The sequence below is a fragment of the Cygnus atratus genome, chromosome 3 (genome assembly GCF_013377495.2).
Source record: "Cygnus atratus isolate AKBS03 ecotype Queensland, Australia chromosome 3, CAtr_DNAZoo_HiC_assembly, whole genome shotgun sequence".
In the NCBI taxonomy this organism is placed as follows: domain Eukaryota; kingdom Metazoa; phylum Chordata; class Aves; order Anseriformes; family Anatidae; genus Cygnus; species Cygnus atratus.
Genome location: NC_066364.1, coordinates 78,167,097 through 78,187,404, shown reverse-complemented (window position 1 = coordinate 78,187,404; position 20,308 = coordinate 78,167,097). Strand labels below are relative to the sequence as shown.

General features: G+C 42.3%; 1 protein-coding gene across 2 annotated transcripts in view; it reads right to left on the bottom strand.

The window, feature by feature from the left end:
• The window catches only part of DISC1 (DISC1 scaffold protein), a 202,365-nt gene extending 182,396 nt beyond the window's left edge, over positions 1-19,969 (bottom strand). Inside the window, exons 1-2 of one of the 2 annotated variants that reach the window (XM_035562617.2) lie at positions 19,820-19,969; positions 134-1,122 (exon numbers count right to left, since the gene is read on the bottom strand). In XM_035562617.2, coding sequence (XP_035418510.1) covers positions 134-1,122; positions 19,820-19,892 — 1,062 coding nt within the window. In that variant the 5' untranslated portion in view covers positions 19,893-19,969. Of the gene's footprint in view, positions 1-133; positions 1,123-19,220; positions 19,246-19,819 lie in introns of those variants that run through there. The other variant, XM_050709968.1, reaches the window with a different exon arrangement.
• Positions 19,970-20,308: the final 339 nt, after the last annotated feature.

Genomic DNA, 20,308 nt, shown 5'->3' with positions numbered 1-20,308 from the left:
AAAATTCTGTGAAAAAAATACTGCAAAAGCTGTTAATATTCTAACTCCTACATCAGGTTAATACTTTGACACTACCAACATAGCTGTTTCGGGAACCAGGGGGAGGAATCAAAGATGAAATGAGATTACAAACCTTTAATGTACTCCGGTTGCCAAGCTGGCAGTCTAGTAGCACTGGTTCATACTTTTTCATCAAAGTATCCCAGTTATGGTCACTAACAGTGAAACTACTTTCATAGCCTGAGGTGACAGAAGAACCAGCAGATGCTGCATCTGAGGAATCCGTAGAATATGAAAACGTTGCATCTGTATCTGAGAGAGAGACGGTCTCACAATCCTGTAGTTTATCATTCGCTGTGGTCTCGTTTTCATGCTTCAAATCATCACTGGGCCTAGAGAAGCAATGCAAAGCTCCTGAGTGCTCATGAGTTCTTGCTGTCTCTTCTAGCTCCTGTAGATTTCCTGCAATGCCGGCATGCAGAACACGCTCAGCTTCCTTGATGGTTGCCTTGCCTTCAGTATCACTTACTCCAGAGGCTGAGTTCAGGGAGAGCTGTATGAAGCTGAATCTTGAACTAAAGCTATTGTGTGAACCAACAGAATGAGAAACAACTTCTCTGTTTTGATATTCACAGTTATTATTCACTTCTGTCTGATCCAAGGCATACATCTTTTGGGGCTCACTCACTTTAGTGCTGTGAGCCATCTCCTGTGCACAGCATATAGTAGAAACATCTTTGCTTGTTGCTTCAGCAGGGTAAATTGATATCATTGTGTTTTCTGATTGCGGATTCTTGTAACAGGAAAGATTTTTGCAGCTTCCCAGCATATTTCCAGTACCGCCCAACGCTGTCACCCCATCAGCAGGAACTACAGCACTACTTGCAGTCGAACGGCAGCGTAAGAATTCAAAGTTCTTTTCGTATTGTCTGTAGAGACAGCAGTTCTCAAAGTCTTCACAATGCTGCCTGCCATGTTTGAACTCTTCTGGGCTGAATGGCTTGCAGGCACCCAGGGACTGAAACTCGATCTGTCGCTGAGCTTCTGGCCTCATGTATCCAGGTCTTTTTGCCAGTTTCTTTTTACGAAGAGAGCCTGAAGGCATTGAGTGCTCCGAACCATCTGGGGTGAGGGGGATAAGAAAAAAAGTAATTAAGGCGTTTCTGCAGTTTTCCAGAATTAACATATTGTAGCATCTGAAAATAATAATTTCAGGAATTTCAGACAGCTCATCAGTTATCAGTTTCCATTTTGACTAAACAAAGACACAGACCATATTGCAGATAGAGGAGAAAAGGTGTTATCAGAGAACTCTGTGCATTCATTCGCTTTCTAAAGAGTCTGCACCAGCTTTTAAGTGAACTTCACTGACATAACCGTGCCCATCAGGACACAAGCCCATGTACGACAGATCACAGCCTCCCCTGCTTGTAGCAACGCTCTGCAATTCTTCATTCTCAAATCACAGAGACTTCATTAGTTGCAGCACAGAACTTCTTTAGTCTCTTTGATGCAGAACAATTTTCAGGCATACAAGCACATCTAGGATAGCACCGAACCTACATCAAAAACTTGAGAAAGATTCACAATCTGTTGCTGTTCTCGTCCAGTTTCTTGTTCGTATTTGTGTTTTATTAATACAATCAAACATTTCCGATCCAGCTTCTACAATAGATGCAGCTCTTTAACAGTCTGTGGCTGCAAATCTGTTACTCTAGTGAGATATTTTATAAATCTTCATTTAGATTTGCCATACTACCTGTTGTCCAAATAATAAGAATGTAAGTTTTGAGTGCAGGATCATCAGTCCTAGAAGACTAGTACAAGCATATGGTTGGTAGCATTATTGCAATATTAATGTCAATTAAAGAGGTCCCCTAAACAACGGCTCAATCTCCCCACATATACATTACATACACAGATAAAAAGATAAGATTGGCTGCTTTCAGAGTAGAATAGAACGAACCAAGATAAAAAACAATACTAAAAGCAGAAGATTAAAATGTACCTTCTTGTCTTTGTTCTCTGTATGTTTCTATACAAAAAATAGGTCATTTGAAAAAAAGTCAGCTACGTGAACAGGTTAAAAAAAGATTACAGGGTGACTACTTACAGTTTCTTATGGATTTACTGCTAGTCAAAAAGTATTCTATTCTTCTATCCTGCACACAATCAATGGGAATACAAGCTCTGCACCATCATCCATTTTGTATCACAAAAACATATTGAACTGGCTTATTTGCCAGAATCACACTTCAAAGGGACCTAGTGACTAGCTGAATTATGCCCTTGATTAGCTGCCTTCTATTCATTGAAACAGAATCAACTGCCAGAATCCCAGGTACTAGGATTATTCTGAGCACTGACACAGGGGCCTTCCAAAAGGCAACTTCTAGGATTTTTTTTTCCCCCTATACAATATATTAAAAGTTCGCCTCCAATCACAACCCTTTGTCAATTTTTCATTGACAGACTTGCACATACTCTAAACACCTTGGCAACTAACTCCTAACAGAAGCTTCATACATACCTCATTAAAACGACATGCCATACAAACATTTACACCTGAAACTTCTCAGGTGAATTTTTCCAATATTCACAGCATCTTCTCCAAGTGAGCTTCAATGAAAGCAATCTGAACATTTTGCAGATATTACAATACTGGTATCTCACTATGGCACTGCAGTTAAGTTTCAGTATTTTGCTTCCTATCACCATAAATTAGGATACCCCAGCTGTCTCTCGCTCTCTCTTTTGCAAGAGGAAAAAAATTCACAGAAATCAGAAATAAAAAAGGTCATGGAGTCCATCAGCCTGTCTACTATAAAAAGACAGTGAAATGCTCTACTGGGAGTAGTTTAATAGAAATTGTAACAAACAGAAACCACTCTTGAAGGGAATAAAAATTGAACAAAATGTTCTTTAGAATTTAATTATTTTATATACAAAATAATAGTCAAGATTTGCCTTCAGCAGAAGAAATCTGTCATGCAGAAAAAGTCATTCTAAGACTGGATATATTTTATCATATTTTATCACAGTTTAAAAAGGCTAGTCACAGGCTTTGTCTGTAAAAAAAAAAGTAGAAAAGGTTCTTCGGTTCAATTAAAATCAGTTTAAAATTGATCTCAGTAAACTACTATGAATTTCTAAGGCAAACAGATAATTACAGCTCTTTAAACACCACATTTAAACTAATGTAAGTAAGGTTTAAATTGTTAAATATTTGCATCACGTGACCTAGATGCAATTTCCTTTGAGTTAAATTGGTACAATTCCATTATCCTGAATTAGCCCACCCGAAAACCCCACATTTCTGCACTGCTCCCCACAGGCACAGGTAACCCTCCGGACAGAGGTTTGCCGTCCAGCTCCCTTATGGGCTCCAGATCTGCCTTCTGGTGAGTCCACCAGCCTAAGTCCATCACCTGGCTACACCACTGACCAAATTACACAGTCCAGGATGGCAGTCCAAACCACGAGCAGTTCTGGGGATGCTACAAGGAGAGGGCTAACTACCGATCCTTCGTCAGTAAAGGGGCTAAAGCCCCAAGTTTCCCATTCCTGGGGCGCAGCCCTTTTCCTTAGGTCACAGCACTTCCAGGTCAGGTGTTGAAGCCTTACAGCCATGCAGAGGTCTGCTGAGACAGCCCAAGCCACCAAGGATGCCACACGCAAACAGGTTTAGGGTCTACACAGGGCTTTTCGGACAAACCCAGGACTGGCCTTCCCCAAAGGAAAGGGAGGGATGAGGCGGCCGCAGCCAGAGTCTGGCCTCCGCAGCCAGAGAGCACCCACAGTGCCCTCAGCCACCACAAAACCCAGGCAGGACATTACCAGGGCTCAGGGTATACCAGTCCTGCCCTATTTACCCTTCTACTTTGCCCCTTTTTTTGAAGTTTAGAATCACTTTGGTTGGTTTGTCATCACGCATCTCAAATTTAGTTGTGTGCTCTTCTGCATAGCCTTCTAATCATTGCTTTCTATATCTAATGTCCAGAAAAAGAAACTACATTGAACCAATTCCGCTAACTTGTTAAAAAGGTCTAATTTTTCTCATAATTCCCTCAGTTTTGTTTCAAGACCCTCAAAAAACTAAGTCCATGGCAAGTACCTACAAGACTATTGAAATTGCACCTTGGAGCACTGGAAAAGCACCTGGAGATAATTTAAAAATATATACATATTACCTTGTAGTGTTACTGTTTGTATGAGACATGCACCTAGACAAAAAAGCCACAAATGGAAGAAAGGCCTTTCAATTGCAATATTACAAATTAACTTTTAAAAATACACATCACACATTGCAACTTCTAGGACCATATTTTCATTCAAGTGTCTGATAATGTTCAAATGGCTTCGATTCCAAGATACGAAAGCCCAGAAAGAACCCACTTGATTGTAACAGACCTTTCACCACAGCCAGTGTTTCCTAATGAGCAAGAGCTCAGAGTCAGAACACAGAATTAACAGGGTCTAACACCTGAAAACAACTCATGAGCAGCAACGCCGTTCAAGTCTCAGTTGCACCAGTAAAATGAAACAGGGAGAGGTGAAGCCAAAGAGCATTTATCACTGACGTGAAGAGCATGTTCTCTTGTACTCAACCTGAAGCTAAGGAACAGCAGAACAGTTACCTGATTTATTTTAGATAATGAATCTTCATTTTCAGCCACAAAAGTCACCGTTCAGTTTTTCGACCAACTGCTCTAATACCATCTGTAGATGGATAGTCAGAAGAAAGTGAAGTACTTATAAAGTCCACCAGGATTTTACAGATCAATACAAACTCTGCAGTAATTACCTCCCTGCCCCTGCTTTAAAACTCATAATGCAGAATACTTGCAAGCTCATTAAGCTCTCCCTGAAAATAAATGAGAAGTTATATATTCAGTTTTAAAAAGAGCTCAACTATCTGCACACACCTACATCACACACTGTTGATTTTTATTAGAATAGCAAATTCACTTTTAGAACATTCATGTGGGCCAGCTGCAGTGTCTGAGGAAAAAATATTGGGTCATATTCAAAGCCAAATATCAAAGCACCACTCCAAGCGGTTTCTGTAGTGCTGCTTCTGTTGAGGAAGCCCTAAAAACCTCCATTAAACCGTATGCAAACAAAGTAAGTGAAGTGAAAAGATGCATTATTTATAAAGACACACACGAGCTTAACCTTTCTCAAGGATTAATTAATCTGACATGACAATAGCCGTGATTGTTCAGTTCCTTGGTCAGAAAAATATGTAAAATATTGTGGTTTCTAACTAGTTACCTTTTGACTTGTTTGCTGAATTTCAAAAGACACCACAAAATATTCAAAATAAGGTGGCACCAATCTCAACACAACCTCTTTTAAAATAAACCTTTAGCTTCTTTATGCACTTATGCTTTCTAATAGTTACCTTTGAACATAAAATTTTGTAACTATTAAGACATGAAGGTCTCATCCAGCTTTTTCACCTTAATTATTGAATGTTAGCTATACTTTGATTTATCTACCATTTTATGAAGCGTATCTATCAAAGACGAGCAATAGCTGAGCTATATTGTATTTGTTCCCATTTACGAATGATTTCCTCACCAAGGGCTCCTATAATTTCTAAGCTCACATGCTGAGTTTAGTTATTCAGCTGCTAAATTTCCAAGATGTCACGTACAAAATATACTCTGAAGTCATTAAATGCTTGTTAGTTGTTATTCTTCATTAAAAACACTTCAAAGATTCATGCATTTTAGATGTCAGTGTCCTGCCTTTGCCAGTGTTTAAATAATTGTATTTTTATTGACACACTCCCATAATACACATCATCCAGTTGTTATATTTGAGCCACTTACCTCCTTAATGCAACAACTCATTTTAAGCCATTTGATGAAATTGCGACACCCCTCTCTAGAGTAAGGATCACATTAGCTAGCTGATCACTACTTCCAACATGCCCATCAAGTATTTTTCCCGCTTAAAAGAGTTTCAAACCTGGTTTTGCGTTGTTAACTCTAAGACAAAAAAATAAGATATATTAACAAGTAAACTAGTAAATTTCAAAAACACTTCCAAAGACGGTAACAATCACCTGTTTAGTCAACTGGGGATAACAGAAACACCCCTTTCATTAATTACATATCTTAATTGTGTTCTGTATTGCCACCTTCAAAATGCAAGCACACCTGCATCCATCACTATTCAGCAGTGCATTGACTACAATACAAGCAGGCTTTTTTTCCTCAAGCAAGCGCCTTGCTGAATCAAGGCCCATGCACCTGTATGCTAAAAAGCACAGAAATATGCATTTCTGACCTTTTTAAATTTAAAAAGGTAATAACTACCCAGCCTGTGAAAGCACGCAGTTGCACTGTGAAGGCCTATTTGATAACTAATCAACACCCTATGGCTGGCAACCTGAGATCCAAGGCTTGGCTATTATAGAAAATTGCATTCCTCCAAGTTGAATGTAAATTACACCATCTAACTTTACCACTGCAGCCTTCCAAGGAAGCTCATTTTGTTGGTCAGTAGAACAAGTGGACAAATTCACTCTAGAGCAGGCAGGTGACTCCTGGCTGTCTCAGTGAAGCAGGACCATTTAGATAGCACAATAGTGTTGAAAAATTACATTTCTGCTCTTCTCATGAGCGAGATTTCTGCTTTTATGCAGTCAGCTGCTTCTACAGAAGTCCTGAGAAGGAGGAAAAAACAAGGAAAGCCAGGGAAGCCTGAGACCTTTGTCATAAATTTCAGCATGGTCTCCCTACAGACAGTCCTCACACATCTTGGCCCAGTACAGCCCCAGGATACTTGCAGCAGACCCCTGGTGGACAACCACACACCACAGGCAAAGCCACAGGAGGGTCTGGAAACACGAGCCGGTACCAGCACTGGTACTTCACCACCATCAGTAAACAGAAGGCACCAAACTTCCCCACAAATAGCCAGCCCCAATTGATTTAAAGCCTGGTTTTTACTCTTTTTACTTATAGTTAAATGATTAATTAATGTCTCCACTTTTCAAAAGGGCAGAAGGACACAACAGTTGCAAACCTGAAGAGAAGAAGCACAACAGAGAAGCAATGCTTATCTCAGCAGTTGTTTGTTTTAAAGGTTTGTTGTTTTTCTTCTTCCTGGGTAGGGGAAAAAACCCTTTTGTTCACAATTTCAGTGCAAAGTTCTGTAGAGGCAGCCCATGCAAATGTCTCAAAGGGAGAGAACGTTCTTGTTCCTTCAGTCAAGATCTGGAAACATTCAAATATGACACAAAAATTAGGGGGAGAGGATTTTGCGTGAAGCTTACAAGAAGAAACTGAAGTTCGGTTAGGTCCTAAATTAATTTGTCAGCAATACTTACTGGATTTGCAGTCATATCCCATAAAAGCATTTTACCGTACATGTATGTAATTATGAAATTAGTATGAAATTAGCAGTCCTTTTCAAGAATGGTCTAGTTAACACACCACACTTCTTTCATCACTCTGTCTACTGAGTGACAGTGCAGATTCCCACCACTTCTGCTCAGTCAGATCATCTACAGCAAGACTCTAATATAAAACTCATCGGGGGGAAGAGTGAAGTGTGAGAGCACATTGACAGCAGTCAATTTCTAATTCAAGCACAGTTTCAGTGCTCCAGCTTGGAGATTTGAATTTTTAATTTCACCGAGAGAGCGGGTTCCAAATTAAGCATCTGATGCACAGTCAGTCTGAAAGCAGAATTGAGTTTACTGAAATAGAAAGTAATTTTCTCTTAACAGCTCAGTAGTGATCACATATAATGAAAATAAAACAACATGGCAGTTCCTATATTGCCAAGGGTGAGGAGTCAGTATGCTTTTAACTTTACAATTTAATATCAAAGTCCCATGACAAATGCTCCTCCTTTGTCCGCTGTAGGAAGTTTACCTCACAGCCCCAACCAGGCTGTCACGGCGTGATGTCAGTGCTGTCTAAACAACAATGAAGACAGAATGAAGTTTCAGACATCAGGAAAGCTGAGCAACAACACTGGACAGAAAGCACAGCAGCTCAGGATGCAGCTTAAATACAAGATACTGCAAGAGTCACGTACGCAGACTGCAGTAACAGCAACACAGGGGACATGGAGCCCACCTGCAGCAGGAGGCACACAAACAAACAGCGCTGTTCCCTCTCCCTGCTCTTTCCAAAATAAAATCCCGGGGCTTTAAGCAAACCCCTGTGACTATATGCTCCCACAGAATTTCTGTACTCAAGCATTCCCTCCTCTTTGCGGAACAATTGTGCAGATTGTGCTTTCACTAGCTGACAAATCGCCACTCTGCTGGGTGTACCACCAGGTACAGACTGCAACACTGCTCTCCTATCCTCCACAGCTACACAGATGACTTCAGTTAATGCAAGACCTTGCTAAAGGCCAGCAGGTTATTCAGCATCATTGGTTTTCGGATGTTAGAAGCCAGCAAGGGGTCAGCCTCTGTGCTCCAGCAGGACGAGCATGGGTTCCCCAAGAGACCTACATCAGTAGGCAAGGATGCACGCGATATCCCTTTTGAGGGCTTCTGCAAGGATATGCATGACCTTTACAGCCCTTACCTGAGGTTGCAGGCAGACAAAATGGAAGCTAGAAGCTTGCTTTATTCAGCCTGAGAACACAGGGGTGAAGATAGTGGCTTTATCCTTTTCTTCCAGTATATCTCCACTATATCTCCAGTAGGAGAAAACTAGATTGTTCGGGTGCAATTCTGAGATCAGTTTACAAATGTGCCATGGAAGTACTGTAGCTAATATTGCTGAAACTGCAACAGAATACTAACCACAGGCATGTAGCACACAGCTGAGAAATCACAGCTCCTTCGGAATAAGACAAGACAGAAGTCACTCTGCCTTAAGGCAGGTATCTCAAAAAAAAAATCAAGAAAGAGTATTGTTTCTCTATATAAAGCAACTGCATTGAATTACAGAAAAAAATGATGCCTCTGACAACGTAGAACTGACCTATGTTACTGCTCCTGTGATATCAACAGCAGATCGCATTTAAGGAAGTGAACTGTTAACACAGAGAAAAAGAAGATAAGAAAAGCAGTAAACCACCAAAAAAGCCACATCAAAACTATGAAAAGCAGTCAAAGCTCTGTATAGTGACAAGTTCAGACACCACCACGGCTGTCTGTTATCAAGACCCTCTTTCATTTAGCCAAACATGCTCCAACATGCATTTTCTAGCACTAAGCCTGCATTTCCCAGCCAAGCAGAGAGCAACCTCTCGTTGGTGGTACCCAAAAGCCACGCCACAAAGCCACAACTGAGTCCAAATGTAGATGTTTGGCACCATGGCCACAGACTAAAGATTCTCAGCAGAACCGAAATCCTGTCTTCACGCAAATTCAGAAGTCATGACCGCTAGCAGCAAACAAGAATTGGTGGACACGGTCGTGGCAGACCCCATGCTGAGGGAAGACACAATCAACACTGACAGCTCTACGAGAGACTCTTTCACTCATTTTGCCTCCACCCTACTCTACCGACACCAACATTGTACATCCTTTCTGCTGCTCCCATCAAACCCAGCTTCCCTTTCCACCAAATTCCCCTACGTTTCTCTTCTTGGTCCCCAACTAGTCCTCACAAACCAACTACTCATTTATCTTATACTAAGCGCAAAAGACTGTTGAAGCAGAAACCATCCCAAACCTGTATCTCTGACCTAACTGCACAGGTCACGCTTGCACACCATACAGCCCAGGGCGATAACCCTCCACAAAGCTCCCAAGCAATGTTCAGAGCCACAGAGAAGCACTCTTCCCCTACATCACTCCTCAATACCACCTCTTTGGTCCTTTCCAGTTTCCCCCTTCTGTCCTGATCCCAAAATGCACAAGCTCCCTAGGAGCATGCCCCTCACAACAGCAGACAAGCACATCTCAACTTACCTCCAAAAATCCTCCCTGCATGAGCTTCCAGCTCCTCCATATCACCCCATTCCTTTCCAGATGAAGAGCCTTCCTGCTTCCCACTCCCCAACAGCATGGCTGAGAAGTTTCTAGGCTTCTCCAAGTCCATTTAAAAGGAGCCCAACCCCACTTCAACTGTGTCCACTGATTTTGTTGCTTTCCCCCAGGTGCACACCTTTTGGCCACAAGGACTTCAGGCTCCTGTTACCTCTTTCACAGCACACGTATTCTGCGTGAGTATATAAACTAAATCCCACGTTAAAGGCACACTGGCTCCATTCATCCCTTTTGAGATCTTCTCAATGAAGACACTATTGTAAGAGCTTCTTTCCTGAGACAGTAAATCGCTGCTATTCACATCTAAGAAATCAAGACAATTGCTTGCCACAATTTACTCTGACAGTCTCCCTGAGATAACATATATTAGCCAATAATACAGGTTGCATTTATTAACATACACCATCGACATTCAACAAAACCGTAGATTTTTGCCAGAAGCTTTCTTTTTTTTTAATCTTTTCTGTCACACGTTATTTGCAATTCCTTCCTTAAGTATTCCTACTTAACTACAAGGATCTGCTACCTTTCATTGAACCCTACCTGTCTGCTCTTATTATCCAAGTAAGTTAAAGAACGGTATTTATCTTCAAAGAAATTGTGCCCTTTCATGAGATAGCTTGCAGATGTTTCTTGGGCACCAAAGGATCTGTATGATACTGTAACGAAACGAAGTCTTAAGTAAAATACTTCAAGTTAAAGAATGAGAAGTAAATACAAATAGCAAAAAAAATCAGGCTGACCCTTGAAAGATATCTTTTATATAAAAGGAAAATTGTCGTGTATAAGCTAATGAAATTTTTCTGTTCAATCTATTCTTAATTCAGCTTAGCGTTTTAGAAGGGATAAGAAGTGCTGATTGCACCATATGGTGCTAAACACGCACACCTGAAAAGATCTTATTGGGTATCAAAACACTTGGCAGGAAGAAAAAAACAACTTTGAGTGCCATTCAAGTAGTCTTCCAGAATTAACACAGATCATGCACGTAACTCTATTTCCAATAAATTCAAGAAAATTTATTATGGGCTTTAGAAAACCTGAATTCTAGGACTTGGCGGGGTCCTCTGCAAGGTAACCCGCAGAGGCCTGTCTCCTTCAGATGCGAGGGCCAGGCCTTGGGGCAGCATTAGCGTTGTGACAGTGGGGATTTCTGCCCCTGCTGCTCTCAGCCTTGGGCAGGGTACTTCTGTTACACAGCCCTTTTGTACACAGCGTTGTTGTTGTTATTAACGAGTAGCTGACAGAACTGCCATAGCTTCCTTTCGGGGAAAGTTAAAGCACTGCAAGAGACATTTAATCTCCTCGGTCCTGAGGCACAGCATAATCTGAAGCATTACTTTGTGGTTAAAAGAGACCACGTGAGAAGTTAGCTGACTTACCCAAGTCACAGAGCATGCCCCAGACAGGGCTGATCACTTACACAGGACTCCTGAAAGACCTGGGGAAGGGGAATGTTTCCACTATAAAAACACACCCTAGGCTTTGCTCTTTTGGAACTCCTGTCTTTATCGAAAGGATTGCAGATCTGAAAAAAGCAATGTTTAGACAGAATGTGAATATTCTCAAAACTACCAAACCTTGAAGTCTTGGGTCTCCCTGAGGCAGACCTGAAAATCATGTTATTTTATGCCAAGTCTGCACAGCGACTTTTCATTGGAAACTTCAGGTTTAAGTTAAATTTTCACCACAAATTCGTAAAAAAATACAAACATCATATTTAAGTTAACTCCTTAACTTATCTATAACACAGTTTGAGCCTGTCTTCATTTTTTACTCTAAACTTAGCAAGTCTATACTAATCCATGAATCTGACACAAGAAAACATATTTATAAAGTATCTGAGTGAAGTAAGCCCAGAAAGATATTTTGGTGGAAGAAGAGGTTCATTGACTGGCTCCCTTAGTGAAACAGGGGCTACTTTTAAGCCAGAAGCCTTAAGTCCTCTGCTGACTAGGGAAAGGACAACTTAAAGGATTCTGAAGTGACTTGCAAGAGCTCCACGACCAAAAAATCATCCTCTCCCTTCAACCCCCAGTGAATAGGAACATCCTGCATGAACAGCCTTACAAAAACAAAGAGGTGCCAATAAGACTGAGAGCAATACTGAGAAGATACATGGATTTTCATTCCTGTACAATAAAAGTGTCATAGTGCATTACTGAGCAAAAACATATGAAACGTCTTAAACTTAAATTACCTCAAAGTCTGAGTCATAAGCAAGGGCTTCTGTATCAGAAAATCATGAAGATCAAACTAAGGACATCTTTAAGGTTACAATGCCCTCTTTGGGTTTAAAGATATATTTGCAGCAAGTTTCAGCAAATACAGCAGCTATTTTATGCTACAGGAATGAAAGTAAATGAAAGAATGCCAAGTGTGCCACTATAAATAGGTTATAAATGACACCTGATTCACATCTACTAGCAACAATATTCCTAAGATGCTACATACCAGTAGGAAAACTTCTTCACCCCAAGTGCAGTCAAGCTGTGCAGCAGGCTGCCAAGAGAGGCTGTTCAGCCCTTAGAGGCTTCCAGGGCCCAGGAGAAAGCTTGGAGCAATCTGCTCTGGCCTCAGTCAGCCCTGCTTTGAACAGGGAGTTAGACCAGAGACTCGCCAAGTCCCTTCCAACCCAAATGAGCCCATGATATACTCCAGCTTTAAAAACAAGTCTTGGGATTTGCAGTATTCCATCGTGTTATCTATACACACAACATCATTTCAAGTGTATCATCAGTGACGATACATGCAGCTCTGAAAGAAAGCAATTCATCTGATCTTACTTCACAAGGGAGTCACAAGGAAGTTAGTAAACAACAGCTTCATCACATCCTGGAAGGCGGAAGCAGCTGGCTTTCTACAAACAAAATTAAAAGTTCAATACTTGAAATAAATAGGTTCTTAACCAGCTTTTAAGCATTCAACACACACAGAGAAATCACAAGCTTCAATGATAGCCAGTGCCTTAAGCAAGACAGACACAATAAGGCATAACATAAAAACTCCTATTGTTCCACAGCAGCAGACCTTTAGTAGTTAGCTGGAGATTAAATGATGCTCATGAGCATCACTTAAGTGTCACTTTGATCTACTGCAGTTATTTCGCAAAATGTTTATTACCAAGACTTTTTTATTGGTTGTACAAACATCTGAAAGCACATCTCTCAAGGCATCATTCAGTTTGCTATATTAAAAATTATTTTGATACCTTTTCTTACTCTGCTTTCCAAGGGGCGGACAAGAGGGGGCCATCTGCTAGACTGCAACTGTCTGAAGACACTTGCCTTTGAAAAACGTAATCACTGCCACGGTTCCAAGGGCATTACAAAAAAAAAAAAAAAAAAAAAGTAGCCTCCTTGAGCAGCTGCCACAAAACCAGCCTCTCACACAAAGTACCTGGCAAAAGGAGGAGAACAACCACCCAGGGTCCACCGCATCTACCCTACACAGTCCACAAAGTCTTCCATGGGCATGGAAGAAGGCAAACCTGAATACTGTGCCTCGCACCTGTACCAGGCAGCCATAGCCAATGACATGGATGTATATGACCGATATAACTGAGTGCACAAACACCCAGATATTTCTATGTCTCCTTTTATTGGTTTTATTTACTCCTTGGTTTCCTCCCTTTACTTCTTGGTTTTCCAGGACTGGTCTCTTTCTTCTTACGCTACTGCTCAGTGTTGGTGTTTACAACGCATACACAGGCTGCTACACAAAATTCCTTAGAACAGCCTTAAGCCGTCATCTGTAGTGTCTTTACCTGGCCTGTTTGCTCTTTTTTTTTTCCTATTATCATTATTATTATTCCCTACTTGCTCTCTGCATTTTAATCCTCCTTTTTAAAGCTTTTCTGGTACTTTATATCGTGGTTTTCAAGTCATTAGAGGCCATTTTCAGAATGCACAACTGTTCCAAAGCAGAGGCCTGGAAGACAGACAGCAACCCCACGTACCCCTCGCATGACTTGCACTGAACACTCACACTGGCTTTTTTAAAACCACAGCCACTCTGAATTTGCTACGGCCAGACTTCCAACTTGATGCCTAGACAAAGCACACAGAGCTTCACTAAGACCTGGCAGCACAGAAAGCAGTAACATAAACAAGTGTGTGCAGACCTAGTTGAAAGGTTCGAGCCCTCATCAAGAGCATCAGTGCCACCCCAAGCTCACCAGAAACATAGCAAAAATGTTGCTACCCACCATTATCACTAACTAGAATAAAGGTAAGTTATTTTAAAGTATTAAATTAGTTCAGAAAGCAAGGGGCATCAATATACATAGCCTATACAACTATATACACAGCCTATACAACTAAGCAAAGATTAGATATCAGCCATCCTCTATAGGACAAACAAAAGGCATTGACAAAAACAGGGCATGCCAGCTCCTTTCACAAAGGGTGATGAAGAGTCCTATAGACCAACCTTTCCAGAATGGTAACACTGCTTATGAACCCACAGTCCTACCACATACAGGAAAAAGCAATAACGAACACACTTCTGAAAAACTCAGCACTGTAACTGTACTAAAGACACACAGAGAACACCTCTCAGCTAATATGAAATGTTTTTTAACTTGGCCTTGGAGCATAGGATCTCATGGAAAATTCTGCCATTGACAAGAGCTGGTAGCGCAATCAGGAAAACTCCCTATCTGCTAAAAGAACAAATACCCAACTGATCAGTGCTCACTGCATACAACGTGAGAAACAGGAGCTGGGCTGTCCTTACCTCAGAGCAACCTGAGGCCACCCAACAAGCACGCTATTTCCCCTCCTGTCCTCATGTGCCCAGGAAGCCAACAAACAGCCTTCTACACTGCCCATTAACTGGAGCAGCCCTTCTCATGGCCATGGCTGTACAAGACTTAGACCACAAACACGTGAACAGTACAGCAGCTGCCTTGCCTTGCCACAGCCACGTTCGGATTTCCCAGGGAAAGGAAACGCAATACCCGTTGATTATTAACCAGTTTGACACGCAAAACCACACTGAGGAACAGCAGCCCCCTCTCCCACATCACTTGGGTCTCCACAGGCTTTCTGCAAGAGGAAGCACCTGGACCTCCATCCAGTGCGTGAAATTCAATCTCACCACTGCCTCAGTAACTGTCCGTAGCCAAAACCCTATGAGAAGGGAAAGCTCTTGTCCCCAAAGCTACGCTTCGCAACACCTATGAGAAAACAAGCCACTCCTGATAAGATCATCTGAGCCCTCCCAATGAAAAGTCAGGTACTTTACAGGGCTGAGACGCTTGGACTTACCACAAAGAGATTCAGTGATAATCATTCCTTGGAGCCTTGGGAAGTTTTAGTGAGATAATATATTTGTGTGTAGGAAGGGGAACAACCAGACCATAAAAAGTAGACAGCTACAATCTAAGAAAAAATAACCCTCCAGCTATAACCATTTGGCTTTGCAAGTGGTCTCCACCAGCACCATTCCAGGTGTCTGTGTATCTGCAGCAGTGATAATCCATAAAGCTAAGCTGATATACCAGTGGAAAGGATACTTACCAACACATTTAAGATGGGTAACAAAATAAATTCAGTATCCCACTAAAGCAGCAAGGAAGCAGCTTACTAGGAGGGAAAAATAATAATAAGAAGTCCCTTCCCTTCCCAAGCTCTCTGGAAACCTTACAGCTTTCCAAAAACAAAATGAAAGGACCCTAAGAATGGTTTCTTTCAGTGCTCAAAACACACGTATCAGACCCAAAAGCATAATTGCCAATAAATTCAAAAGTGGGGCCATCTAGGTGAGCTAAGCCAGGGACTGCTCTGCTCACCCCATCAATCAGCAAAGTCATGAAGCCCCTGTCAAACTTCATTATGTACGGGCACAGTGAAAACATCACTACTATGTGACTCTACTTTCCCATTAATATCATAAAGAATTTAGCAAGGCATTAAAAAGCGACACCAACGCCACATGCCCCTTCTTATGCCAGCTTGCAAAACAGTTCATAAGATCTAATTACACCAACTCCCATTTCCTGTCTTGTCCATAGATACTAAGCCTTTCATTCTTACTCAGTTTTACAATACTCACCACCAACCTCTTGACTTTTCCACTCCGCAGGTTGCCTCCAAGTTGCTCTAAGAGATTTTCCTCTGTAATGTTTTCCTGCTCTGCTGACCTCTCACCCCAGCAAAAGAAGCCTTTCAGCCAGTGCCCGCTAAACCCCTCTAAGCAGCCAATTGTGCTGCCATTCCAGAGAACAGGGAAAGGTGGAAGAGAATTTTACATACAATACATTAATTCTGCTCTTAGTGTCAAGTATCCACTTCTCCCATGCAGTTCTTTCACATGAAGATTTTTATCATCTGAGCATATATACACATACCTTCCTTAGCAAATTACTGTTCCACTTGCAGTTCTGACTTGCGTGGTATTTGATCTGATCTAGAAGTGCAGGTGACACATACACCTTTGAAATGGAGCTAGCTAAGCACTATTAAGAAAATGCATTTTCCACTTTCCAGCCCTAATTCTGAGAACACAACTGTTTATGCAGTAAATATTGACTTTTCAATGTGAAATCTAAATGTTTTCACACTTGGTGTGCCTAGATGTTGTTACAAATAAACATTGAGAGAAGGCAAAAAGAGCAGAGTAACTAGATAATCTCCTCTGACATCAGGGTCGCACAACAAACAAACATTTGTAAGACAGCAAGAAAGGAAGGAAAGGGAAGAGGGAGTGGGAAAGAATAGAAAGTACCACCAATCATGCTCATTAGGCAACAGGGTCCCTGTTAGTAATTTATCATACAGGGATAATAAGAGATGTGCATGTTGGAAGGATGCAGGGCTGTTAAATGAAGGAGGGTCTGAAATAAAGACTGCAGTACTGTACTGCATGCAGATGCAGCACGTCACACAAAGGGGAGACGGGATCCAAATTTGGTGTGCCCCAAAGGAATCACAAAGAACAAAGAAACCATACTTCAGGCACGCATATGATCTCACTGCTCTGTCTGCAGACTTCAGATTAGTCATTAAGCCACTTTACATTCGCAGCATCAATAAACAGGGAAATAACTCCACATCAATAGCTAATTCAATTTTCATACAGCAAACTCGCGTTTAACAAAGTATGTCAATAGCTGATCTCTGCTTCCACAGCATCAATAGCTAAGAGGCTCAGAAAATAAATGTCTCTCCCCAAAATCATATTTCAGGTGAGCAGTTAATGGGATCTTTTAGCCTATATGCTAAAAGAAGAAAAAAAAGCTTTAATGGAGTGTTGAATAGTTAACATTACCCAGAATTAAGTAAACAGCTCCAAATAAGCATACTACAGTACTTAACATAGGCGCAGTAGCCTTTGTTCAGTGCCAGAGAGCCAAGTTTTTCCTCGTGTGACTGCTGATTTACAAAGGCCACATTCATCCCTCATACATAAGGGTTTTGCAGCAGTTTTCCTTCAAGAATATCGAATAGTATTACAACATACCCTCGGCTCAATCCTAATCTAAGTGACACAGCATGAAAGGGCTGCTCTCTGGAAAAAGACACAACATGCTAAGGATGAACTTGGAAATCACTATGGCAACTCCACAGGTTCCTCTCTGTTTACCTTTAAGCCTGATACTCCAAAGGTGGTGTGAAAAGCTGTTTTCACACGAGTTGTTAATATGTACTATGTCCAAAACCAGGAAAGGCTGCAGACTGTTTGCCGCTCAATTAGGAAGAACGTTTGCTCAAGGAAGCCAAATGCTGAAATGAAAAAAATCATAACTCCTGATGAGCGCTCAGGAGGTGCTGCACACTCCAGTAGATCTCATTTGAAAGGTCAGGTAGTTCAGTAGCTGTAGGAGGCCCAACTTATGGCGAGCAAAAAAAAACCTAACCAAGTGTGCCTAATTTGCGAACAAAGTCGGAATTAACCTTAGGGTTCTTTGCTTTAGTGAGTACAAAACATTGTTTGCAGTGCTTTCTGTCTTTCCGTTCTTTACGATTAATTTATACTGGTGCTAATAAATCCTCTTTTCTTACATGACCCCACTACAATTCCAGAAGCAGCAGCTTAGGCCCAAACTTTTGACTTCGTTTTACTTGAAGAGAACAAAGGCTGATTTATCTGAATTTAAAGAGGGAGGAAGCCAGTGGCAATATAGTACTTGCCTGTGACCACACTTTCATGCTGCTGGATAAGTCAGTAGTATAGTGTACAAGAACAGGTTATTTTCACTGCCCAGTCTCGAAGAACCGTAGAGAAAATTTATAACTTTTATAGTATAAGCACTGGGAAGTAAGAAAAAAAAAGGCATAAATGCACATAGTCTTAATCTCAAATGTACAAAATATCAGGGGGTTCACATTCCCTCACCCTGCATTTTAGGGGACCGCAAACCTCTAAACTCTACTATTTTTCTTTTCAAACCACATACTTAATTTAAACATCCCTTCTTAAGTGCCTCAAAACCCTATCAATGGAAAAAAAAATCTACTAAAACTTCAGCCTTAAAGCACTGTTAATCTCTTCCTAAAAGAAACTACAACTTTAACTTCAGCAATGAGAGGGGGGAACACCAACGCAACGTAATTAAAGGGACTTACCACTTAAACAACATGAAAGTTTTAATACAGTAGAACTTCTCCCATTTCTGAGTTACTGTAAGGCCAATTGCAAATTTGCAAGTAAATGAACAAACGCAAAAGGACAAAAACAGAGAATGCATCCCAAGGTACTTTGTTCATTTCTTTGAAAACTCTAATTTACTTTTAATTGTCGGCAGCGCTTGCTGGTATATGTTCCGTAGTATATTTTGGAGAAGCCTTTATAACACAGGCACTTCACTGCAGAGCTCTTAACTCGCTATTCAGAAGCATAGCAAAAAGTTACTCAACCACTTGTACACAAAGACTAGCGTGGATTACCAAACCATGAATGAGCTGCTTTTTACTGAAACATTGGCACGGACAACCAACGTGTTTGCAGAAAGTTTCGCTAGGCTACCAGCCCTTGGAGAACCGCACATCCGAAAAACCAGAAAGGCAGCTGACACACCCCAAGAGTGATCTGCCTTTCTTCCTGAACTCTCCTGGGAAAGGTGAGCTATATTTTTCTAGAATTTCCCCAAGGCTCCAGCCCTTCACCAGCACCGGCGTGGGTAACGTGGGCAGCCCCCGCTCAGCCTGACAGCTTCCTGACGGCTGCTGCTCGGAGTGAGGAGGCGAAGAGCGGCTCACCTATGCTAGAAATCACGCTGTTTTAACACTCGGTTACTCACACAAGCGTAGACACATGAAGTTGGCTTCTCTGAAGATGGCAGTTTCCTTTTTGTCCTTTAGAGCGAGTTAGGACAGACGTGACTGTTGACTGAGAGTAGTTACTTCCCTCTTTACAGTCAGTTAGTTAAAATACATATATACAAACACACACGTATAAATATGTATCTTTACAGCAATATAACTCCTTCCACACCAGCAGAGGCGAAATTACGCAATTTGCAGAGTTTAAAAACTGAAGGTTACTTCAGCGCTATAACAAGTTTCCTAGGCAACACTCACTGCGCTCACCCTCCCTGCGAAACAAACGCTAAAATCGTTGGGGCCTAACGGACCAAAAATCAAAACTTCAAAATAAATAAATAAATAAATAAAAATCGACAAAACCGCCTTGGCGCTGAGAAGCGTGAGCGGAACGCTCCGCATGCTGCAGCCCTGACCCTTTCCCTGCCCCACGCAGCCCCCCGACCCCAACCCGGCCGGCACTGCTCGGGGCCGACGCGGAACCCCTAAAACCCACCCCAAACCCCCCCGGGGCCCGGATCCCCGCGGGGGAAGCTGCCGGCCGGCCGGGCCCGCCGGGGCTTCGCCACCCGCTCACCTGGGCTCGCCGCCTCACTCCCACCGCGGCGCCGCCTGTCGGTGCCGCTGGGCCGGGGCTGCGGCCGCCACATGCCGACCCCGGCGGGGCCCCCCCGCCTCGCTCCGACCCGGGCGGAAAGCGGCGGCCACGGCCACTCCCCTGCCGTGGAGCCCCGGCCCCGCCACCGCCCCTCCTCCGGCCCGGCCTCCAGCGGCCGCCGGGGAGGGCCCGGGGGCCTTCCGGGCACGGCGGGGCGCTGCCGGCACGGCCGCAGGGGGACGGAGCGGGGCGGCGGACCGGGGTGAATAAAGCGCTGGGAGAGGGGCCTCGGCCACTCGGGCAGAGTGCGAGCGCCCACGAGCCTAATTTTTGCTAAAATCCCTTCCCCAGTTTTGTGTCGTAGATAATTCAGTCCTCCATCATTTATCTTATCTTCCCTAGTTACCACAGTCCTCCATCATTTATGAAGTATCTTCTCTTCCCTAGTTGACACATGCATCATCTTTT